The sequence below is a fragment of the Vipera berus genome (genome assembly GCF_964194415.1).
Source record: "Vipera berus genome assembly, chromosome: 3".
NCBI classification, from domain to species: domain Eukaryota; kingdom Metazoa; phylum Chordata; class Lepidosauria; order Squamata; family Viperidae; genus Vipera; species Vipera berus.
Window position 1 is genome coordinate 154,253,731 of NC_138204.1, and position 26,725 is coordinate 154,280,455.

The following is a 26,725-nucleotide window of genomic DNA, read 5'->3' on the forward strand; positions in this document are numbered from 1 at the left end:
TATTATACAAAGTCAGCTTAATTGCCCCCAACAATCTGGGTCCTCATTTTACCTACCTCGGAAGGATGGAAGGCTGAGTCAACCTTGAGCCTGGTGGGATGCGAACCTGCACTAATTGCAGGCAGCTGGTGTTACTTAAGGAGGCATTAGCCCACTGCTCCACCAAGGCTCTTGTATCACATTATCAGTCAATTTAATACCAGAATCACATGTTTGAAGCACCATCAACTATAAATTGTTGTTCTTACTGAGAGGACCCCATATGAAGACCCCACAGCAAGACCAGTTGATAAAGGCAATACACTTCTATGCATACTTGGATATGGGGAGAGAAATGGCAGTTATAATGTTTGAAATGAAAAGTTGTCAACTATAAAAGATGAGTTCATAAAATCTTAATGAAGAACTTAAAACATTTTCATTGAAGGAGAACAAGTGGGAGGTTTCTTTTAAATATGAGTTTTAAATCCACTTTTTGTTTTTTCTACAATACATAGGTCCTCTTTTGGTTCATGGTTGTTAAGATGAGTGAAAAATAAGACATATATTTTAGGAAGATGAAAGACACCAAAAGTAGTAAAGTCTAGTTAGCTTATTGCATCAAGAATTGTCACCGGAAATAGCCATTCTCATCAACTGGCCATGCTAGAGGAAATAAGAACTTATCTTTACTTAAAATTGATACTAAAGTATTATATCTTGCCTCAATTTATCTTCTATTAGAATCTTTATAAAGCATCATTATCTTTTGAAGTCATTTATTCTGAGCTTTTACAATTATTATTTCTTCCTAAATGATTTAGTTATGAAGGGCTTCTCAGTTGCCGTTAAAATGTTCAGCTCTTCAAAAATTACCAAAGAGACAGGACATTGAGGCATGGAAACAGAGGTTCTTTCAGAGCAATTAATTCAGGTTCTTTATGAGCAATTAATGAAGCCAAAATGTGCATTAGATTGTTAATAGATCTTAGAAGAACTGATGCATTTTTTTATTGTAAGACATTATTCATGTAACAATGCAAGGGATAAATGGAACCTACATTTTATATTCTCTTAAGGAAGATTTCCAAGCATGGAAATACGTATCACCCTAGTGTTTACAGTATATTGTTTTGTTAGGTTCTTCCCACTGTATCTCAAACACAACCTCCTTAATTGTTCTATGGAAATTAAACTTTTTTTTTTGTTTAGAAAAACATGACACGTAATGGTATCAGAAGTGAATGAAGAATGAAGACCAGACATTGACTAAAGAAGAGAATGTCAATGTCTGATTTTCATTCTTCATTCATTCCTGATACCATTACATGTCATGTTTTGTAATCAAACTGTGGGGAGTATGGACAGACTCCTGTAATTTTAACAAATGATACCTTCTCTATTGTTTGTATCTGCAATCCAATACAATTCAACATCTCACTTGTCTGACACAGATACTGATATAGAAAATGATAATCAAACTCATCAAATAATTTACATGTCTGTGTTTTGGGAATATAATGAAATGTGAAATGCACAACAGAAAAATGCTAAGCTAATGTTAAACTTAAATAATAATGATAAAAAGGATAAAATACATTCATATAAGTTTCCATATGATAAATGAACTGATAAATAATATGACAAACTATTTTTTATTGGCCAAGCATGAAATGCTGTACACTTTACAGTGGGACTCTCATTCTTAAAATGGATGAAATTAGCTTAACATACTGAATGTATCTATAACACAAGACAGAATAAGATACACACTTAGGAAATCCCATAATTGTTCTTAGAGAAATAGACTGCATTCTTTCCAGCTCTTTGTGATACCCTGCACCCACAAGGAAGCCCCATAAAGTTAGGATAAAATATTTGAATGAAAAACCTGAAATACTGACTAATCTCCTTTGTAGTTGTAAAATTGCAAGAAAGCACTTAATATGTTTCTGGCTAATGATAATCATGGTGACCTGGGTATACTCCAATTCAAATTATAGTGGAAATGGATACCAAAATATTTATATTGGTATAACCGCTTAATGTGCTTCTGACCCACTATCCATTTATTAATAGCTTATTATTAATAAACAGTATTGCAAAAAGCCCTTTAGCAGTCACAGCAATCCTAATTGCATAGGGATAGCAGAACAGAATCATCGACGTATGATAAGAGAGGCATATGTACATCAGCCATTTAGGGTCAGGGAAGTCTTCAAATTCCACTGAAATTGCTGAAGTATTCATATAAAAATTAAACAAAGCTGGAGCCAAGTCATGCCCTATGATTATTTTATATGAAAAAAGCATCCCCATTATGTCCATTGAGGATCTGACTTTCTCTCATAGAAAATTCCTGAAATAGAATCAAAAGTTGCTCTTAGATCAATGAAACTCACAAAAAGATGGCATTGTAGTTGCTAGGAAGATTTCTCAACAAGATGTTGTAAGACCACAAAGTGATCCAGTACAGAGCAATCAAATCTACGGATACCAGAGCTATAGAATAATAACTTAAAGGGTTAAGATTCTTTCTTAAATACAGATGTTTCCCCCCCCCCCCGTACTCTGGAATTTCTCTTGTATTATTGGTAGAAATAAAAAAATCTGATGAGGAGTCTACCATTTTGAATTGATTTTTATTAATGCTTTCTTTTCTAAGATCTCTATTTCCTTTATGAAGACAGGAAGTCACAATGAAAGTTTACCTGTACCAAAATGTACAGTAGTCTCCAAGGAATGGTTGTCATTGTAAATTCTGAAAAATGGTTTCCCCAAATTCCAGCAGAACGTTTACATGTGGAATGTTCAGAATGCCTCTCCAAATCCTAGATATGATCTCCACTAGGTTTGACTTAATTTCTAGAAGCATCAGTAGCCTTTTACAGATGAGCTTTGCTTCTTGCCTATTAATAAACCTTTTACATGTTTACATTCTCTTTTTTGTCTCATAATAATGGACGGGAGAGTCTTATCACCTGCTTTATAATTTTTGTAGATGCTATAAGGCTGTTTACTATATTATGCTGTTCTTTACCATTTATCTCCTGAATAATATGAAGAACTTGATTTAGAGTGGGTTGCCAAAATATCTAAGAAAATTAGCCAGATTGCCATAAAGACAAACATTGCCTCAAATGCCTTTGTTGCTCACATGCAAGCCTCTTATTTAGCCAAATCTATAGGAGAATGAGGAAAAAGCACCAAATGACTTTCTCTTCACCTTACGATTAATTATGGTAAAAATCACTTTCAGCTGAAAATCATCATCTTTCTTTGTCTTGGACCAACTCAAGATAGAATAACAGTGGAAAGTGATCACTGGCCAATTGATTCTCGACATGAAACCATCTATAAACTGAATTTTGTTACAGGCAGTAATAGAAATCTATTAAAAAGACTGTTTAACCAAGCAACTAGAATCTTGAACTGATGAAAATACTGGACTATTTTTCCAATTGAACTACACAGTTTCAGTCATTAATCGAAACTGTGCAGTATTCAGTATGTCATGCATTTCCTACCAATAACAAAGTGACAGCCAGGTTTTTTTATTAATTCACATGATTCCTGAAAGATTTTACCTTTTACCAAAAATACACCCCACCCCCCCGGAGAAACAACTAAAAATGCCAAGGCCAGCAAATTACTAATCAGAAGCCTCTTTTATCTCATGTAGACTTTTTTATATATAGACTTTAAAAAAAATTGATATTATAAAAAGATAATCACTTAATCACAAAGGAACCAATAATGTTATATTCACAATCAAGCATTTTAATTTGACTGTAGTAATATCTTACTTCACATCTCCTTATAGCAGCTTTCTTAATCATGGTGTTCTCGAGATATGCAGACTTTAACTTCCAGAATTCTCAATACTGGCTGTGCTGCTTGAAGAATTTTGGGAAGTACGACAAATTTACTTATGCTCAGACCTACCTAAGTTGGAAATCCTATCATCCCAATTATATAAAGAATATTACCTACACTTTGGCTCTCAAGATCCAATGAATCTACAACAAAGAGTAATATAGAAATAGAACCAATAAAAATATCTTTAGCACAGAACATCTGCTGTACGTATCATTGCAAAATTTATCACACAACCATAACCAAAACATTCATTTTTTAAAAGGGGGAATCAGTCAACAACAACAACAAAAATCTCCTGTTTGTATCATTTAAATGTCACCTGGCAATCAGCAAAAGTGAATCATTTTTAGCCAAATCTAATTCAAAGCAATCTATAAATTTTTATATAACATTCTGCCAACCTTTACATCTGTGCAGATTACCAGTGACAGTAGTACTTAAACTATATTAAATTATAAATGTATAGCCTGTGCTTAAACCCTGCTACCTTCCAAAGTAGTACAATTGGCAGAACTTATTACATCAAATAAAAATCCCCTGCATAATTTACATGCCAGACATGTCATCTTCCATATGTAAAAAATACATGAACAGACTACAGACACATTTTAGGAGCCACACATCTGCAATCTTCATTTAAGAAAAAAAATGAAAGTCAATTGCAAATCATTTCTGTTCAAGTAATCCTAGACACTCTGAATTGTTGATCATGACACTAGTGATACTATCTGATTTTAGAACACTGTAAACACATAAAAAAATGTCTTAATACTACGTGGTCTCAAGCACCTGGACAATACTTAATAATAACCTTAATCTAAAACAGGGATGTCCAACCTTGGCAACCTTAACATCAGTGGACTTCAACTGGCTGGGGAATTCTGGGAGTTGAAGACCACAAGTCTTAAAGTTTCCAAGATTGGACGCCTCTGATCTAAAGTAAATGTAACTGTTAACAGGTCTTTACGCAGGCTCAGTATCCTTTAATTCACATAACTGAAAGTGTCAATGTTAACACTTCAATACTGCTGTCATGTTTGATTGAGTAAACACGGGCATATACAGACACATTTAACATATATCATAAAATATCCTTATTGTTTGGTTAAGGTCTTGGATTTGGACCCCAGAGACCAAGGTTCAAGTTCCAGTAAATTACTCAACTCACTGGATGACTGTGGATCAATTACTCTCTCTCAGCCTTACTACCTCATCCAGTGATAGGTGTTGTGGGGCTATTACATAAATGCATGCAGTCTTGAGTTCTCAAAGCAGGATAGAAATGTAATCACATTATAAAATATAATTAAGGAATGATAAAAGAATATTAAAAATATTTCCAAGCAAGCAGAAGTCCACTTTTCTATGAAATCCATGTCAATCCCAGTTAATAAAATTACTTTATTAAAATAATCTTGGACATCAGTTGACCATCTCATGACTAGCCAAATTCTTAAACCAGCAATTCTTAGAATACTTATTGAGTAGCAGCCACACTGAACACAAGGATTTAACTTTCTTTTGAATTATTCATATACTTACATATAAATTTATAAAAATCCATACATATAACCACCAGCCATAAAGGCTAGGCATCTAGTAGCACTTATTTTGACTGAGGATTTCCCTATGAAGCAATTATGATAAATTCATTCTACATTTGATTAGGTAGATAGTAAAAACTGTTCATTCCACTAGTTTTCTGCGCTACATTATGATTTTGTCACTCTTCTTTATGTTCCTAATTTGCAAAGTGTTAAAGATAATATAATGGCTTGGGTTTACTTTGTGTGAATTGCATTTTGTAAACTATGATTTTCTGGCTCAGCGCCACTTATGAATTCAGCCATTTGTTACATGTTAATCAACCCACTGTTAATAGTGCATAAATGTAGGAAATGGCCACATTGAGTCAGAGGATAGGGTCAAATGCATTATCAGTTTGGAGTTGCTAAGCTCTCCTAAGAGACCTAAGTCCAGACCCTGTGAATTCTGCTGACTCTTATCTACTGCCAATTTGCCTTGACTCTTAGTAGATCAAATTCTTGTGCATAGGTAGCATGAGATAAACTCATAGTACTTTTGAGCTCTATTCTGGTTTCTGATTTTGTGCCCCTGACAGTAAATGAAGTCATTGTTTCACTGAAAAGCTGAACTATATTTACTTCATATTGTATACTTACAAAGTGTATCTTACAGAATTAGTTTGGGTCAAATGTTTCATCCTGCTGCAAGGTAATCTACCTTATTCAGCAACTTTTAGTTTTAGTTGGTTTCTCTGATCATTTTTGACTCTATTGCCTCCTTGTTAATAGCTATTACCTTGTAAAACAATCTAAGTTAGATATCCAGTTGCCCCACAGACTTATTGCCTTTACAATAAGATTGTAAGATTATCCTCCTGCCCTTTGACAGCAAATTCTGCTGACCAAGCAATTTTAAAGAATTTGCTCAACTCTGCATGAACATTGTCAGGAGGTTAATAGTAAAAATGGAGATGGTTATTACAACAAAGAGAGCAAAGTACACTGTATTGTAGATTAATTATTTTTCTCTAATTCAGTTTACCCAATCCTGAAACTTCCAGAAATGCTTTGTCTACATCTCATTGTAGTTCCCAGTCCACCCACATGGGAATTATGGGAAGTACAATCCAATGAATCTGGAAGTATCAGTTGGAAAGGCTGCCTTACTTTAGGCTACCAAAATGTGCTGGTTTAGAAAATGAAATACAGTGGGTGGAGGCAGGATGCGAAAAAGTCTCTTAAATGTCATTACTAGAGAACTATTACTGCAAATAGTCAAGAGATAATTATAGTTACAAAACAGGAAGTCGAGCCCAACACTGACAAAACTGACTTCTGATCACTATTTTCAGAAGCATCCTCAGAATCACATGACTTACTTTCTGCGATGCAGAAAGTTACCTCTGAAAAATTGAAAGGTCAGGTTCAGCTTTGTAAATGAGATCCCCTTTTAGTTTTACAGGCCCACATATGCTAAATGTAGTTGATATTTCAGTTTCACAAAGGATGACATGCCAAATGACATGATTATTTAAGCTTATGGAGAGGGATGTTATTAGCTGAAGTTCAAATTTATGGTTGCATATCATTTTATATTTTTTTAAGAGTAGAAATCTCAGTGGGAAATTAGATTATCCAAACAACAAAATGCTAAATCTAAACAGTCTTTCAGTAGTTTTCAACTGAAATCAGTGTCAGCAGGCTGTATCAGGCCATGGGGTAGAAACAACTAGGTGTTCTTTCAATCTTCAGCTCTTCTGAAATAATATATCATTATGCAGGGACTCAATAGTTGAAATACAGCTCAATCATGATAGTAGAGAATGACCTTCAGGTGTTACCATCTCTTTGATTCAGCCACTACCTTCCACTCCCTTTTCAACCTACAGTGGAGGCAACTGAGCCTTTGGGAATAGTATTATATCAAAATTAATAAATGAAACCTTTCATTCCAAATATATAAATAATATTTTTTCTACTATTCAACTAGATTGGGAGTTATTCTCAATATTAAAAACAAAGTCTGGTCGCTTTTTGAAAAAGTACCTTTGGGACAACCATGACTCAGATGACTGAGAATCTCCATAGACATTATAATTAAATGGGATCATATGGAAAAAATTAAGTAGGAACAAAGGTGAGAAAATTACATACACAGCAGGTGAGAAAATTACACACATATACAGCAATGGTAATTGTTTCTAGTTGGGTTTATTTACTGGCATTCACACATCACATTTTGTATACAAATATATGACTAGCTGAGATTGCCTAAACTCAAGTAAGGTGGACTGTACCTCAAAACTTCAGATAGGCAGCACTTGCTTCATTTTTAACATGACTTTTGCTAATCTCCTTTGAGGTTTTAACTGTAATAATTGTAACTTTGTTCTTTAGTATAAAACGGTTATAAAATTTGCTGTATCTTGGGTCAATTGCTTTGATACTTCATGCGTCACTTCATGAATTTTTATAACCATCATTGAGGTGGTCTGGTGGTAAATAGTATAACACTGGCATAAGACCAGAATATCAAATGGAAGAATGAGACTCTCAGTATTTAGTAAAAATGAATACTGACAGACAAGATTACAAACAACTGAAAAAGAAAGTATTGTTATCTGGAAAAATATATCTGGCGCTCTTCTCACTGTCAATCATGTCGCTGGCACAGGGTTTGAAGCAGAATGAGTGGTTTTACTTGGCCTTAAATGAGTTTTAAAACAGATGTTGGTTGCAAAAGACATTTTAAAAATGAGAAACCAACCTACCTTCGCATTGGTGAAATTGTAAAAGTGAATGATCTAGTATGACTCATTATTATAGTAGAAATTTCTATCAAAATGATTGGCATTAAAATCAAACATTAAGAAGGGATATTGTTGCCTGTTCTTCTAGCCAATCTGGAGAAATTAACTTTGTAGTTCTACTCTTCAGCTATTCATCCAGATCTATAGATGTGGGACTGAATCTACTCTTTGTTATTTTGAATTAATGCCAGCAGAGTAATGGCAATGGAGAGGCTTCTACTACATATAGTAACAGTACTATTACCACCATGATGGAGCAAAAAAGAGACCCCTATAATGAGGCTTCCCAGGTGTGCATCAGCTTTGCTAAACTATCCCTGTAGAAGTGTGGTATAAACTCTCAGAATTCCTTGCCACTTTGGCCAACAACGATTTCAACAAGGAATTCTGTGATAAAGAAATCCAGCAGCACATCTGAAAGGGACTTTGTGGTTTAGGCATAGATCAATGGAAAGGAGTGCATTATATGGATAGATGGCAAAGGAAGAATTCGTACTGTTCCTCCAGAAAACAGACATGTTGAGTGGAAAAAGATATTTTAAAAAGCTCACTAGTATTTGAAAATAAAGTTTTGGTGTCCAATATTATACTGTAGATTCCCCCCCCTACAGAACAGTGCTTCTAAGCCAGAGGTCCTCAACCCCTGGGCCATGGCCCACTACCAGGCCGCGGCCTGTTTCAAACCGGGTCATGTGACTGATGGGCAAGCGTGCATGCATGAAGCTCCACTTGTGTGAGTGGTGGGTGTTTGAACGGAGGGCACTTGTGCTGCCTTGCGAAGCTCCACTTGCGCAAGTGAAGGGCTTGCGCGCCTGCTGCTCACAACAATAGAGCCGTGTGCATGCATGTGCACCTGCCACTCACACGCCTCCTTCCCCCCCCCGCACTGGGCCACCAAGGTGGAAATGTTGGGGACCGTTGTTCTAAGTGAAGCTGCTATTATATTCTTCTATCATTGTATGTGTGTGGAGGGGGAAGTGACACAAAGGAATAGAAAGACTCAACCACTACTTTTCTAGGATAGACTCTAGAAAATCTATTCTATTAAAATCATACCCTATGTCTCCATGTGATTCTAACCAACCATCAGAAATCTGCTACCTAAATCAGCTCAAGTTTGCACCCATTTTTTCATTTCACTTTCAAAATCTGCAATCACATATCACAGTTATATTCACATACCAAAAGTTATTTGGGTGTAATTCAACCATCTCAGTATCATCCTGCTATTAGTAGGCCACTACAGATATGATGATGATTGCTATCTTCATGTTCTCTTTTCCTTCACTGTGTTATGTCTACAGCCATAAGCTGTGTCCTCTGAAGCAAATCCAAGACCATTCCCTAAGAGGGGAGTAAGATTGAAGGGTTGCACTCTTTGGATTCTCAAACTACAGATTTACTCTATGATATATTATCTTATTTAGCATCCATATACTGGGGAATTAAAAGATGTACTATTTTGGTTAGTAGGATTAGAAGTGGAATTAGATTAAATTAAAAACTGCATGTGATTTTAAAGATGAAAGGCATTTTAGGCTTTTCTTTGAGATGTTGCCACAAACTCTATTCCTCTTTACTGAAGTTCTGTATGGAATATTTGTTTGTTTGTAAAACAAGATGTCCTTTTTAAAACATGGGCCATGATAATTTAAAAGAAATTTAGAGAATAATTTTATCATCAAGGAAGTCATTCTTTTAAGGAAAATGGTTAGTGAGATACATACTGGCAATGCAAAGGATCAAAATTACTCCATTCTCTCAAGAATATTGTAATATTCTCTATAATGTTATTAATTTGGGGCTGGATTGGAATAGAGATGGGAGAGAAAGACTGCAAGATAATGGATTCATAGTCTTTTTTTTAAATTCAGTAAAAGAGCACACTTCACATTTGATGCACAATGAACACTGCCTATTATGGCCTTGTGCTTCCTGTTCTGCTTCTACCATATTGGGTGAAAGGAAGAGAAAAATGGTGCCAACATAGCACATGAACAGTCACCTCTATTGCCAAGTGTCACACATTGTTGGTTTCAAAAAGGGGAGGAAAAAAACCAAAGATAAAGGAAGTGGTCTGTCTTCATGAAATTATGCACTGACACAGTTCATAAAGTCCTACGAATCGACCCTTTCCTAAGAGGGGAGTAAGATTGAAGGGTTGCACTGTTTGGATTCTCAAACTACAGATTATCTTAAAAATGCATAAAGGGTTTTTTGAATGGCTTAAGGCAGGAACAAAAAGAACAGTGCTGCATGAATCACATGTGCAATTCTGTTTAAAATATTGTTGCCCTCATCCCTGAGACAATGGATTCCGAGTTGTCACCTAAATAGCTGACAACTTGGTTTGTGGGATAATGACTTAGAAGAGTTTTTCATGTAACCAATCACTAAACTCTGGAGACATTTACTTTTATGGTCTCTACAGCTTTGGGGGAACACTGCATTGAACTCTTAGACCAGGATCAGTAACCAGCAGCTTATGAGCGGTGTACAGCCCCAACTTGAAGTTTGTCTTAATTCACCCATATACTTTAATTAACTTCTTTTCTTCTTAGGGTGCTGAATATACTTCCTGCCAATAACTGATACAAGGCAGCATGTTCATATAACTATCCCGTTTTTTCCTCTGGGCAACTTGATTGATGTCTTGTTTTTTTTAAAAGCAGGCATGGGAAAACTGTCTTTTTTGTATATTCTCAAGTCCCCAAAGTTCCAACTTCGAAGGTCACGGATTGATAACAGTTAAGAGTCTATCATACCGGAGTATTATCAGAATCTTATTTAATGAGACTAACAAATATTGGATGTTAGTAACAAATATTGGATGTTAGTAGATGTATGTATCTGCAAGGAGACAGAACTTGTATTAAGCTTTTTCATATGTCTACCGCAAAGATGGGACGGAAACATTTTCCAAGGCTATTCCACAATTTGTACAGCAAGACACTTTTCTTGATTCTATTATGCCACTGAATGTTTGGATTTTATCTTCAATTTTAAACTTTGCTGTATATTTTAAAATAAAACACACAAAATTTATTTCATGCCACTTAAAATTAGAAATCAGTTGTTACCATTAGCAGGAAGATAGGTGAAAAGTTGGTACTGGCTTCTCTTTCTCTTTCCATTACAAACATAGAAATTGACTTGGACAGGACTTGTAATTCTCTGATTGCGGAATGGTGGAATCTCAACAACTAATAAAGTCTAAAAAAAGGATAGAAGTAGGTTAACAGTGAAGCACAGTTAAAGAACATTTGGTTCACAAGAATAAAACAAACAAATGCCTTGGCTGGCACTGAAAAAGGTAAATTACCTGCTTTAAGAACACTGGAATGTAAGATTAGCCCTCTAATCATTATCATCATTAACATTTCTTGAGGACATTCAGTATCCTCCTAAGAGAATTCCTATCATGCAGCTGGCTTTCTGCTGAGACAGGCTAAAGTTGGATCAAGTAATCCATGGGAAAAACAAAGAAGACCCTTTTGCAGACATTAAATTGGTTTGGAAACCTGTTGAGCTCCTACTCAATATAGGACCCAACCTCCTATCAGACTGAGGACGCTGGAAACTCCATGACCATATTTACTATGGCTGCCAGGGTGCACTTTGCAGCTCTTCTGCCATCATCTCCTTTCCTTTTTCTTATGCTTTTTTCAGAATACATAATACAAGGCTTTGTAGAAGACCAAATGTAGGACTTCCATGAGCTTGCCAATTCTCACAGAATTTGTGCAGAAAAGTAAAGAAGGTGAACACGGAAAGGATCTTAAAGGCTTTTTCCCCCCAAATCCAATAGCAATTATGAGCCATACTGTAGGCAGGGCCCTTGGTAATACAGTTCCAGAGTTGTGATTGCAACTCCTGCACTGCTCCTCAGTACTGAAATGGTGATTCTCTCATTTTTGCTTGATGCTCTAGAACCAGATAACTTTGGGGTCCCTCTTTCATCCACCCCTCTTCTCCCCTATATCATCCCATCTATCTTGTGACAGCAGAATCTCAATACATCTGGCTACTTTGGTGGTGGCAGTTCTGGTATAATGGTCTTTAAAAAAGGATGGAAGTGAGTTTAATGTCAATCCACATATTTCCATTGCCCAGAGAATGCCAAGCATGCTGGTTTCTCCACTCTGATGCCCCTGCCTCCTCCCACTACAGAAAATAGGACAGGATCAATACCAGCCTCACTGCAGAGATGAGGGAAATAGTAGACTGTGAGAACAGTAGTTTTTAAAAATTCCTTCTCAAGAGCAGGAGGAAAGCACATCAACAGAATGGAGGAACTCTTAGCTTAGTATTTAGATTTTCATAGTGGATACAAGAAAACTTACACCTAGTATTTGAAGGCATGCCACCTCCATACATTCCAGAAGTAAGTGTATTGATAGGCTGTCTTCCACACATTTATATAGTATGGAGTCCTTTTTAAGCCATCCAAATTAATCATTCCAACCACAATTGTTCTACTCGTAATGGTCTTTGCTCTGGCCCTATTTAAATGAGCCCTTAAAACTTGGCTCTGTTTCCAGAACCAGGTTAGGATGGGGGATGGGTCCTTATATGTATGTTTTATTTTTAGACATGACTGCTGTTTTTTCCTGAGTTTTGATATGTTTATTTCCTATTGTATCTTCATCGTTGAATTTGTGATTCACTGAGTATCAGAACAAATAGGGAGGCATCTACATTTCATAAATGAATGATTTTTAAAAAGAGACACTTACTGGCTTACACAACTCTTTGTCAGTTTTGGCTTCCATTTCCCACACATGATGACCATCTAAAGATAAGGACATGAAAGATCCAAATTAATGTGCTTAGTGCTTTATAAATCACACAGATAGGAGGGAGGGCTCCCCCTTTAAAATATCTTTATTATGCAGATATGTTATGTGAGATGAGTTCAGTTTTATAGTGAATAAAGAAATAAATACTTCTATTTTAAAAAGTTTGAGGAAGAGAAGGGAAGGACAGGACTTATCCACTGATTCTGCTTCCACAGCCAATGACCTGGTTCAGTCACCAGTGAATGCTCTTTGCTTTTGCCTAATTGGTTAGAGCTGCTTAATTTGTGAAAACCTTCATAAAAGAAAAAAGTAGGGTCTCTTTCCATTTGTGGTAAGTAGTCTACTGCAAAGTAATTATCACCTGCTAGCTTTTATTTTTTTTTAAAAAAATGTATATTTTATAAAATATAATGTAATGCAGTGGTTTGTTTGGTTTTATCTATTCCTTCATACCAGCGTTCAACTAAAACTGTAGCTTATATTGTGTCTAATGGAAACTTTTTGCAGGACATAGAGTAGGGGTCTCCAAACTTGGCAACTGCAAGACTGGTGGACTTCAACTCCTAGAATTCCCCAGCCATCATGGCTGTCTGAGAAATTCAAGGAATTGAAGTCCACCAATCTTGCAGTTGCCAAGTTTGGAGACCCCTGTTATATATAGAGGATAAGAGTGAGGTTATTGAGTAGGTAACATGAAGTGTCCGTGTTGGCCTTACATGAACCACCAACTGATTCTGTAATGTCAGAAGTTCCACATGAAAGATACGTTATTATTATAGCTTCTTGGGCTAATGATGAAATCTCAAAGTTTGATTGAGGCCAATTGTGCTAAAGAGATTTGACCAGTGGAAAGTCGAATGTATTCTCAGGCTTTTGATTTTAATAGAATGTCTTGGAGACGCTAAATGGGTATAATGCTGAGCAAAAGTATATTCCAACCATGCTCTTTTCTGGCTCAAGACTGAATTCTTAATTCTTTCTTCCCACATTATATTGTGGTCATTACATTGTGGATTCAAGCCAGGTCAAATGCCTACCCAACCATAAAAATTATAGGATAACCGTGGCCAGTCATGACTGCACATCTTAATTGATTTCTCCAGGTTATTAGGATGATTAAAACTGGGGGAAATCTTTCTGTCCCAAGGTTCCATCAGTAAGGCTGAATAAAAAAATACTCTGGGTAGAATAATCTAAACTGATATCCACCTATCTTTGTCACTTTTATAAATGAGCAACAGAACTTTTAATATTTGGTATATTTAATCTGTTCTGCAAAGAGGAATTGCTCTGTTCTGCTTTCAGGTTGGTAAAGCGTATATGGGCGTTCAGGAAAGTACATTTTAAGAATAGCATACGTTTTTTAAAAAGTCCAAAAGTAGGAATGATACTGCTTGGCAATCTGAAAGAAGCAAGCATTACTGCTGCTGTATTATGAAATTCCCCTGAGAATCTCCAGGCTTTCTCTATTACAGAAAAGGAGGGTGAAAATAAATTACTTAATAAGAATAAATTTCATTTAACAAAAGCAAAATAAATCAGTTATGGTGCTTTGAGTCAGTTGGTGCCTATATGGACAGTTTCATGCAGTTTCTTGGCAACATTTCTGAAGTGAGTTGCCAGTACTTTCTGGGACTGGGAGACAATGGCTGGCCCAAAATCATCCAGCTGTTTTTCATGCCTAAGGAGGATTAGAACTTATCTCCCATTCCTAATCCAGGGCCTTTAACCACAAAAATTGTGGAAAGGGAAGGGAAGGGAAGGGAAGGGAAGGGAAGGGAAAGGAAAGGAAAGGAAAGGAAAGGAAAGGAAAGGAAAGGAAAGGAAAGGAAAGGAAAGGAAAGGAAAGGAAAGGAAAGGAAAGGAAAGGAAAGGAAAGGAAAGGAAAATAAGACAATTCCTCACATTACGTCTGGTGAACCAAAAGGGAAATCTCTACACCCACAGACTGGGATCAACTCCAAAAGAGAAATCCTACATCATTACACCAACATCTCTACAGTAAACATGTTTGGTAAGTGTATAAGATCAATCTGTTTATTTTTGAGAAAAGATACAGGACTTGATAAAATAATTTTTAGGGATCTCAGAATGCTAAAAAGACTTGCTTATCCTGGGGAAAAACATTTTATGTCAGTACAGCATTTGCCAGCTATCCTATCCAAGTATCTCTTGTCAAAATGTGCTGGAAGAGTGAGGAGTGATACACCACAAAATTTTCCATTGTAAAGCTGCCACATCTGCATCAGCCTGGCTGACTCACAGCCGAAGGCAACTCCCTACCTGGCTAAAATCCAACGAAAGTACACCAGAGCAATTTATACCTTTCCAAAATGCAAATAATTCAAATTACAGACATAACATAAAGCTGAAACAGACACATTTCAGGCATTCTCTGTTTGAACTGAACTTACTGAAGGGTTTCTTCTCAAATGTTGCTTATTATATATATATATATAATGCCAATAAAGCAAAAAGTAGCAAATCTTTCATCTCTTCTCCTCACCTATTTTACCCTCCAAAAAACAAAACAAAAAAAAACCCCGCAGGCAGGTTGGGGGCAAGAGAGAGAGAGAGATTTTGGCGAATTCTGTCATTTTATTTTCCGTATGGCTGGAGTCAAATATTTAATTAATCTGACGCACAATGATTTAAGGTTTCTTTGTGTTAATTTAAGATTTGGGTCCAGAAGTTGAAATGGCAAATGCACAACTTACTTCTAAACAAAAGCATGTTAGCAAAGTAAGATGTCTTTTAAAAAAGAAAAGAAAAAAAAAGGGTTCCTTGCCTATTGTTTGTGTCCAACTGCTCAAATTAATGCCAGATTCTGCACAGGAGAGTCAGTCCTAAGGTTATGTCCATCCAGGGAATACAGATTCAGTCCTGACACTTCTGAAGCTGTTCATTAGCTTCTTCTCTTACCTAAGGGAAACAGGCTAACTAAACAGAGGCACAGCCTTCCTGTTTATACAGCTGAAGGCAAGGTGGGGGAAAATCCCAGAACAAGTTAAATTCACAAATATAAACCGAAGCTTTCCTTTCGTTTTAACAGGGTCTGAAATACAATTAATTAGAGAGATTAAAGAGTGGCTTCTCACGTTCACTTCCTGTGCTGAAGTCCCCAGTTTTTTCCCCTAAGTGGGCTTTGTTTGCATACAAATCCAAAGAGCTTAAGGGAGGGTGTTTAGAATCTAAAGTTCTGGAGTGGCTTTCATGTTGGCAGCCTACCAGAAAAAGCCACAATTAACTCCTTCTAACACGCACTTCTGTGCATTGCCGAGAAGAGTTCTGGCTTTTGTGTGTGCGTCCTCACGTCTAATAGGAATTGTTTCCCAGCAAAACCAAACGCCAACACAATTTTTTTCATTAGGAGGCGGATAAAAATATTCCTATAGGATAGAAGTGATTCAGTCATTATTCAGGGATATGGGCTGTTTTTCAAGCAAAGGGGGAAAAAAGTTTTTTGGTACTGAGATTGGTGGCAGGGCATTTTGCACCCCTATTTCATTACTTTGTAGAGTGGCTTTAATGGCTAAAAATAAAAGCAAAGTTCCAGACTGGAATGTCTCAGCTCTGAATAGGTCTTTGTAATTCACTCTGTATCCACCATTCTCTGCAGTTAAAAAAGGAAACTTGGCAGAAGTAAAAAAAATAATAATCCTAAAATCATCAGGGAATTCCCTGCACTGAGTCACAGAAACGGCTTCCCCACCACACCCATTGAGAAGATTTCCACATAAAAAGCCACTGGAGGCTTGTTCTAACATAACAGCAAAAGAACTAAAAGGTGCTTTGTAAATCTCATCACCCTGGTTATTTCTAGGCAGTGTTCTATTAAGCAGCATTCCATTCAGTATTTTTTCTTATTTATTAAAATCTCAATAGTAATATGGAAGAAATATAACTAGAAATATGTTGAATTCTTAATGAACGATTAAGCTTTACTTATATTACTCATAATACGCTGTATCATAAACTGCATATAAGCTGCAAACATATTGTATGTTTGATGGTCCTATTTAAGGTTAAGCCACAACTTGGAAAAGTCTCCCTATAAACAAACTTGGAACTGAAACCCAGATAGCTAGATAATACTCACAGAATTGCAATATCTGGTTTTCTTTTCTTCAGAGTGTAAATGCAAGAATTTCATGCAATGTGTTAGTAGCTTTTGACTTTAAACAGAATTATAGAATTAAATGCACTTTTGAATCTGTCTGAGTTTGGCTGGAAGGATGATTCAATACACAAATATCTTCCCTAAGGAGTTGACTATGTTCAGATAGACAAAGCTGATTAATTTAATAAGGGGGTACATTTGCCAACCTTCATCAATCTGATCCCCCCCCCTCAGGTATGCATGGAACTATAACCATATTACTATGACTTGGCTGCAATTCATGAAAGTCATAATCCAATACATTGTAAAGAACCTAGGTTGGGTGTATCTGACCTAACCAAGAATGCTACTAAGAATGTCCTGCCATGTAAACTTTATATTTTGTGTCCCAAAGGTGCTCTTTTTCCAAAAGGCAACTGGAATTTCTTGGTTCCCCCCCCCCCCCTTTGAAAACATTTCACTTCTCATCCAAGACTTCTTCAGTTCTTCACTTCTCATGTTTTCAAAGGGAAAAAAAGCCAAGAAAGGCCAGTTGCCTTTTGAAAAAGCACCTTTGGGACAATTGTGACCTGGATGATTGGGAATCTCCATAGACATTTATATTTTTATATTTAAATATGTTTAAATGTGCTTCAGCAACCTGGTTTCTGATGTATTTTAAATATTGCATCACTAGCGTTGCATTTAATCAGTCTCCAATTAAAGAACTAATTTGCCTACAAATGTTTCTGTTATTTAATTGGAGCTGAGAATTGAATTCTGCTCTTGCACATCTAATTCTCATGCAATAGAGCACATGTTCCAAAGTCATCTTAAAATGATTGTGGATAAGGTATTAGGCTTCAGAGGTCACAAAGTCTTTGCACGCAAAGCTTGTTTAATTAGTGTCAAGAGTGAAGAAGAAAAAATTATCCAGAGATCAGTAGTTTGAGTTTACACATCAGTGTTGGCATTATGAGAAGCTAGGAAGAAGCCAATCATGATAATGGGATGATCATTAACCACACCTTTACTGGCAGTTGCCATACATATTCTACCATCCCCACAGTATCAGTTAGCAACCCCATCAAATTTGCCACAGATAGTGATAGCCATTCTTAATCTCTCATGTCTGGATTCTGCCCAACATTGCTTTAGCACCACAGATCACAGCTGCATATGTGTGAAAACTGTGTGTGTGACTTTAAAAAACAGGCAGCTACTTTCCAAGGCTTTTGGCCTTACCTGGCTTCTAAATGGTAGCTGCCTCTTTTTAACTCTTCAGATCTTACTTCTTTATGAGCTGTGGTCTTGTGATTAAATCCTAAAGGAAAGGCTAGTTCTCAAGTTAGCTGATGGGAAGATGGGAAGCCAAGCTTAAAGCCATGGCAACAAGTGTGTGGGATACCTGTGCTCTGAAATACCATAATTTCTCAAGAGATAAAGGTGGCTAGATCACCTGCTTCCTTGAATAAAATATGTTTGCGAAGCAACTGCAGAAAATAGCACCGCCATATAAGAGGATAGCAATGGCTATGCAGAGTAGGAATTCTTAGAAGTATCTGAAAGGGATTAAGTTGGGGAAGCTTCGGTGATTCTTTACCTGAGGCTGTCTAGTTGAAATTTCCTTCATCTATCACAAATAAAAAGTACAGTTTGCCTGCCTTCTCTCTTAACTCCCATGTTATTTGAAATCTCACAATTTCTAGACTATTCTGATGCGGTTATGCTGAAGAAAGATCATGGACTCCAAAGCTCTGGTTGCAAGATCAAACTCAGATTTTGTACAACTAAATTATTTGATGCAGTCATTCACTCTTAATCTAACCTACTTTACAACATAATTGTGAGGATAACAGAGAAAAATTGAGTTTCCTGGAGGAAAAGCGAGACAGAAATACAATTTAAAGAGAAAAAAAAATCAAAGAAGGGAAGTCTTCTGTAATCCAAACTATTTGAGTGTAGTGTTTAATAACAAAAAAAAGCTTGAAATCTCATTCACAATGATCTTTTGGGAAATATACTACTTTTCCTTAGAAGCAGTCATTTAGCACTGCCCAATATTCATCCGGGTTTGCATTTAAAATTCAGATTATACTTACCTTTTGCTTTAAAAAGTATCCTTTTACCCCAAAACTGATTCAGTAATACAGCTATTTAGTATAATAACTGATCTTAACATATCTAAGAAAATACTGCATTGCCCTTTAGCCTTCCAGATACTTCAGGTTGTTCCTTCCATAATCCTCAACTATCACACACTGTGTTAGGAAAGGCTCCCATATGGTGAGTAATGATAGTATCATCTGTATGGAAAGCATCCCATGTTATATTACTCTTTTTACGTGCTGCAAATTTAGCAGAATCTGAAATCAATTTCTTACAAGCTAAGTCACAACACTGGGCCTGCCCAGGAGTGAATGGACTCTACCGAGAAAATGGTTCCATCATCTGATGAAACATCCTGTTAAAGATATCTGTTTTTAGTAAGCCAGATACCATTTTTCACCCCAGGCCATGCTGGGATGAAGACACGTGTCTTTCATCTTAATGCCATCTTCTTCTTCATCATCATCATCTTCCATGTATTCTGAAGTATGCAATCCGCAGTTTCTTGGCAGCTTTTAGGCCAGTAGTGAGTGGGTTAACCCAGAAATTGAAACAACAGCAAATGAAAAGGGTGTGGTGGCCTCAGTTGGAGAGCCAGACACAGAAAACAACATTATGCATAAAGTATGTGTTCAAGGGATTATTCTGCCACTTGGTTTATTATGTGAACTACAGCTTCACTACCAGTCTGAAACTTGATTCTTTTTGGGCCAATTGCCCCTTAAACTGTGACTGCTACTGGCAATGGAAAGACCAATGGAAAGATCTCTGGGAACGTAAGATCTTTTACCAAATGGAGGGCAGCCAAAAGTCTGCTCACTGGTCTCCACATCTCATCTCATCAAAAGAGATGCCAAATTTTCAGCCTTCTAATGCAGCACTAAAGAAGAAAATTCTCTACTGTTGCTCAATCTGTACCCAAATACCATTATATTGACTGAGGGACCTAAATGTACCGTATATACTTGAGTATAAGCCGAATTTTTCAGCCCACTTTTTGGGCTGAAAAATTCCACTTCGGCTTATACTCCAGTCAACAAAAAAACTTACCGAGGACTTGTGCGCGGCCGAGGCTTTGGTGCTTCCGGGATCGCGCGCACCTCCCCAAACCTCCCCAAACTTCGGCAGGTCTCCGGACGGCGGCGGCTTGGGAGAGGTGCGCGCGATCCTGGAAGCACCGAAGCCTTGGCCGTGCGCAAGTCCTCGGTAAGCTCCGGGCGGTCACTTGCTTCGTGTCTCCTGAGGGAAGGGGGGGCGACTGGAGCGGGCGTGTTTCCTCGCCTGCTGGGCGCCGCGATTTGCCCGGGGAACGCGCGGGCCCCAAATGGCAGCGTGGAGCGAGGAAGCGGACAGCCAGGGCTTCCCCGAGACCCGCGGCCACACAGGGTATTCCTGTGTATTCAGGCTTGCAAAATGGCGGATCGAGCCTCTGCTGGCGGCGGAGGCTTGCAGAACGGCGGATCGGCTTATACTCGAGTCAATAACTTTTTCCAGTTTTGGGGGGTGAAATTGGGGGTCTCGGCTTATACTCGAGTCGGCTTATACTCAAGTATATACGGTACTTTATTTTTAAGAACGTTTTAAAATCATCATTAGTTTTCTAAATCTTAACCCATGTAATTTAAACTGTAGAAGCAAAATGCTGTTTTCCTTTATTCTCTCAGTAGAGCTACAGAAAGCGGTGCCAAAAGCAGAATACAGGAATGGCATTATTCTAACCACCTACTGCCTTAATTTTCTATGAAAACGTGTGTCTCATTGAGTATAAAATATACACTAGTTAAAGGCAAATTAGAAATGCTTTATCCATGGATCTGATCCTGTGGCAGATCTTGTTCCTATTAGCATCCCATTCCAAAAAGTGAGGAGGGATATATTTATTTGATTTATGGAATGCTTGAGTCCATCAAGATGTTTATTATCATTCATCTCAGGTAAGTAAATTATTGATACAGAAGAAGGAAAGAAAGCAACAGAAAAACCCCAACACTTCCTTGTGGCTGATGGATAGCCATGTGTATGACAGAGAGTATAATAATAAATACATAAATAATACTTGACATCTTGTTTCTTTCAATATTGTTTCATTTTAGATTGCAAATCTGAAGATAAAGTTTATTCAAGGAATCATTTGGGCTAAATCAGACATGTCAAACACAAGGCCCGGGGGCCAGATCCGGCCCGCGAAGTGGTTTCATGTGGCCCGCGAAGCCATCCTGAAAACAGTGAGGGAACGGCCCCCACTGCCTTGGCCCTGGCCCAGAGACCCTCCTTCTGCCAGAGACCCTCAGATCTGTCCCACTCCTGCCCAGGCCCCCATAGGCACCGTTGATGCGAACGATGTAGAGCTGGCCACACCCACCCAGGCCATACGCACTCTGGCCATGCCCAGCCAGTAGGCCACGCCCACCCTGGCCATACCCACCCGGCCCCCTGAGGGCAACCGCAATGCTGATGCGCCCCTCAATGAAATTGAGTTTGACACCCCTGGGCTAAATAAAGTACTTTACGTACTTTAAATAAAGAGCAAATGGGAAAAACAAAATTCACTGGACACGTATTGAAGGAGAATTAACACAGTCCTACCATAAAATTGGTTCAATTGATAAATATATTTGATATGTTTGATGCACTGGTAATGATACTTAGCCTAGTAATAAAACATCTGCAAGAAAACAACAAAGTTCAATAAATCTTCATACAGTACTGTTTTCAAAAAGAGATGCCTTCAAAAAAGGAAAAAAGAGGATTCAGAGAACTGTAAACCAGTCAATTTGGCACTGCTATCTGTGATGAGTCTACAATCAATCATAAGCAGATTGATTTGTAAGTATTTTGAAAATTATGTGGTAATTAATCTCTATGGATTTGTCAAGAACAATTCTTGCCAGACTAATCTAATAATTAATTTTTGATTGAGTAACTCCATTGTGGGAATGCTATAGACATAATATATCTTGATTTCAGCAAAGCATTTTAAACAGTACTCCATGATATTCTGATTAGCAAACTAATTAAGTGTGGGCTGAATGGCATGACAATTAAATGGATACACACAGCTGGCTCAAAAACTGCACTCAAAGTGTGCTCATCAATACAGCTTCAAACTGAAGACAGCTATTGAGAGCATGCCACAGCATTAAATACTCTGCTCTCCATTCTTCAGTATTTTGTTAATGGAGGAAATGCTTATAAAATCTGCTGATGACACAAAGTATGGTAGGAAACTTAATATTTTACGAGACAATAATAAAATTAAAAATGATCTTGCTAAAGAAATGGCCTGAAAGTAATATGATGCAAGTTATTCCCTTAGGAAACAAAAATCAGATGTGCAAGTACAGGATGGGGGATACCTGGCTTGGTAATAATATTTTGCAATAGTATTTCATTACAAACTCCCTATGAGTCAGTAGCATGACACAGCTGCAAAAAAGGCAAATACAACTTTAGGTTGGATCAACAAGAAGAATCATTTTAAAATTAAAAGAAGCAATAGGTCTACTTTATTCTGCTTTAGTCAGATTCCGACATGAGTTCTACGTCCAATTCTAGGCACCACACTTTAAAAAAATTCGGAGAAACTGAAACAGGTTCTGAGAAGGGCATAAACAGTGCCAGGAGACTAGAAAGTAAGTGCTTTTCACTGCATGAACTGATTCTGTAAGATTGTTCTTAGCAAATGCTAGACCACCCATAACCTATCATTTCATCCTTTTCAGTGATCCTTAAACAGAGAATGACCAAGTTATCTTTATTCAGTAATTCTGCCCTACCCATTCCAATTTTGCCAACTGAAGATTACAAGCAGCCACACGAGTTTTAGTAGTTTATAGTTGTGGGTACTTAAATTGGAAAATAAATTAGATTAATATTACAAGAAGCTTTCCCTCACAAATCAACTCTTTATTTCTGCTGAAAGTCACACAAATTTACTCCAAATTAAAATAGTGATGTAAGCTGAACAATAGCACCAAACAAAAACTCATGGGATTCCAATTAGCTGCTGAAATCATTGCTGGAAATAAAATAACATTTTAAGAAAGCTGAACCTTTAGAACAGAATGGACACTTTCTCATTTGCTCTCTTTACAACTGGGCGATCATGTTCTTGAATTCGTATTTAATATTGAATTTCATCCCTGGAAAAATAGCTCCATGCACAAGCAATAAATATCAACACCATAATTCTTTCAACAAGACTATAGCGTGTCTCAGGAGATGACAGCATGCTTCTGAAGAAAAGCTGCGCCTCTTGCAGATAGCAATCTTCCTCCACCACCATCGCTTACAAATTAATTTGGTTTAATTAATTTGGATGAGCCCCTTTGTGTCATATGTCCCTTTATTCTGATACCCATTTTAGCTAAAAAAAATTAAGCAACAAATACTATTGCCTAGTCATTCCATTTCAAGCAAGAGACACAGAACACCATAGGTAATGTTAACGTTCCTTGATCTCCTACTCCTCTGCCAAAAAACTGTGTTCAAGGAGTTAAACTGAAAGCACGTTTCTGCTGTTGACTTCAAGTTCAAGAATGGACTTGATCGTTCTTCAGGGATTCCCTTTCATATGAGTCATTGTTAAGGCAGGCCAACCCTTCCCTTTTCTCTTTCTATGCAAGAATAATGCCATTTCTCAGGAGATCACAGCAGCTGAAAGATAGCCCAAAACGGCAGGCATAGTTCAAGACTTCAGCACAAAATAATGTTCAGCCAATTACAAATAACTAGGGTGGTCTGCATACCAATTAGTATCATTTTTAGAAATCACATTCATTAAAAAAAACTACAACTTAGATACAGTGCTTTTTTGTAACAAAAAAAAGGTGCCGGAACTCATACACGTCATACAACCCGCCTTGCCTACCCTACAAGGTTCCATCCAAAAAAGGTGCTGGAATTCTGTTCTGGGCGTTCTATGAGAAAAAAAGCCCTGGATACAAATACACATCAAATGTAACTTAATCACTTTAAAAAGAAGTCATTAGCAATGCCATTACTAAACCCACAAAAGAAAGAAAAGCCTGGCCTATTTGTCAGACATCTCAAGATTTAAAAATGATGCATTAAACTGTATTATTTCCTATGCATAGCAACCTGTCCCATTAAAGAATTTTGGCTTATTTTTAATAGGTAGAAATACTGAAATATAGAATTACATTGTTATACATATTATAACTGGTTCATTATTTAGATTATACAACAGAAACCACAATTTTGTTTAGCTGAATTGGATCGCTACCAATTACTGTAGTTTAAACTACAATATGATATGGTTAGCTATCAGATTATACACTAGGCCATTATTTTTATTATCTGATGGAAATATTCTGTAGGAACACCTCATGATCTGGGTCAAATATTCTTAATAAAGAAACCTTTAAAGTTTTCATGAAACTATACTTCCAGAACTCCATCCCCTATAACTATGCTGGGTGGAGATTTGTAGTCCCAAACATAGCTATTGCAGACCACAGTGTTCTTAGTATTTTTGACAAACTGGCGGGTAGCTTTTAACTATCAATCAAAGAAATAAATATGATTTGCTCTATCAAAATGCTGCTCCAATGCTTTTCTTCCAATCAACCTGTTACACTCCCTGATTAAATAGATAGAGAAGAATCTGGAAATGTCCAGACCCGTTTCAGTCTGCCCTTTTCTGCTCTTCTTTTCCACTTAACTCTCTCTGTCGACTTGACAACTGAAGATGCCCTCTTGAGTTATCTTTATTAATTATCTGCACTTGGGTGAAAAAATAATGTAAAAAAGCATGAGGGGGCATTGGTCTGCCTCAGTCAGCTTGCATCTCCAAATACTGTAGCTCCATCTGACAGTAGAAAAGGCTGCCTTACTCAGGAAAAGGCATGTCCTTCTAACAGACCGCACAGTTAAGGACAATCGGGCTTCAGTGTGGTACTGCAATCACTTTGGAACTCAGTGAATGCTGAGGGTGAAATGGTCCTAATTATCAAAGCCTTCTTAGAAAGACTGGGAGAAGTGAAGAGTTTGAGCATTTCAGCAGACAGCTTAAAGTTCAGGGGGGTTCAGCAAACAGCTGTAGAATGCCTCATTTGTGCCAGCACCATTGAAACTGTTTCCAAAACAAGAAAGCTTAAAAAAAAATGCTCCTCCTCTTTCATTGTTGCCTTCATTGACCCGGGCTTTTTATACACCCCACTACCCCATTTATCTATCAGCCCTTTTTTAAAGCTCCTCTTTGCCTGCATTATCTTTACTCAACTCCCAATTCTTCTAACAGTTTGGTTCTAAAATAGCAGACTGAGATGATCCTGAAAAGCGTCAGGTGTTTTCAGATCCTTGGAAATGAAAATAGAGCCTCTCAGAAGAGGAAATTCAGATTAGAAAAAGCCAGGCAAAAATTGGTGTAATTTGTCCCTGGAAATATATTTATTTATTTATTAATTTAATTTGTATACCGCCCTTCTCCCGAAGGACTCAGGGCGGTGAACAGGGCAATACATATTAAAAACAAGATACAAAAATTAAAAGCGATTAAACAAACAATGCCTATGAATAAATTAGTACACATTAAAAAGTTAAAACAGATTTATAAAACCCAACCCCATCCCATCAGGCCAGGCCAGCTTGTTCAAAAAGATAGGTTTTGAGATCGCGCCGGAAGGAGTGGAGGTCAGGCGCCATCCGGAGCTCGGCTGTAAGATGGTTCCATAAATCCGGCGCACCCACAGAGAACGCCCTCCACTTCTAGCCAGCCTTTTGGTGTAGCTTAGCCATCTCAAATGAGTATTTAGTAACATTTTGTCTAACTTCCTAACAGTGAGGACAATTAACCAGTGAGGACAATTAACCAGTGAAACAGCTTGCCTTCGGAAGTTGTAGGTGCTTCATCACCGGAGGTTTTTAAGAAAAGACTGGACATCCACCTGTCTGAAATGGTATAGGGCAGGGGTCTTCAAACTTGGCCCTTTTATGACTTGTGGACTTCAACTCCCAGAATTCCTCAGCCAGGCACGCTGGCTGTGGAATTCTGGGAGTTGAAGTCCACAAGTCATAAAAGGGCCAGGTTTGAAGACCCCTGACATAGCGGTCTCCTGCTTGAGCAGGGGATTGGACCAGAAGACCTCCAAGGTCCCTTACAGCTCTATTCTGATTAAAATTATAATAATATTGATTTTCTTTTTTACTGTTGAGGGAAAAATAATTTTTGAGATTTACTTGCTGTCATCAGTGGACTTTGCTAACTATTTAAGTAGTTTTACAGATTTCCATAGATTAAAATGAATAAGAATAGAATAAAAAACAAAATTATATGTAACACAAGAAACAAATCCGTATTCTCTACTTAAAAAAAGAGAATTTGAATGAAAATATTTACAGAGTCTAGGATGGAAATTCTTTCTAATCAGGAGTTTGTTTGTAGATAATCTACACAATAAGGTGGTTTGTTATGAATTTTCCAAATATATGTTTATTAAATTATATAAAAGAATGTATAATTACATAGAGAGCACATAAGCTTTATAACAGAATGAACACAAT

The 26,725-nt window shown here is 37.2% G+C and overlaps 1 protein-coding gene across 6 annotated transcripts in view; it reads right to left on the minus strand.

The window, feature by feature from the left end:
• Positions 1–26,725, minus strand: part of NFATC1 (nuclear factor of activated T cells 1) — a 130,673-nt gene that overhangs the window by 30,713 nt on the left and 73,235 nt on the right. For 5 of the 6 annotated variants that reach the window (XM_081324038.1, XM_081324037.1, XM_081324039.1 and 2 more), the window contains exons 7-8: positions 12,931–12,986; positions 11,275–11,407 (exon numbers count right to left, since the gene is read on the minus strand). In XM_081324038.1, the coding sequence (XP_081180164.1) occupies positions 11,275–11,407; positions 12,931–12,986 (189 nt within the window). Of the gene's footprint in view, positions 1–9,398; positions 9,539–11,274; positions 11,408–12,930; positions 12,987–26,725 lie in introns of those variants that run through there. The other variant, XM_081324040.1, reaches the window with a different exon arrangement.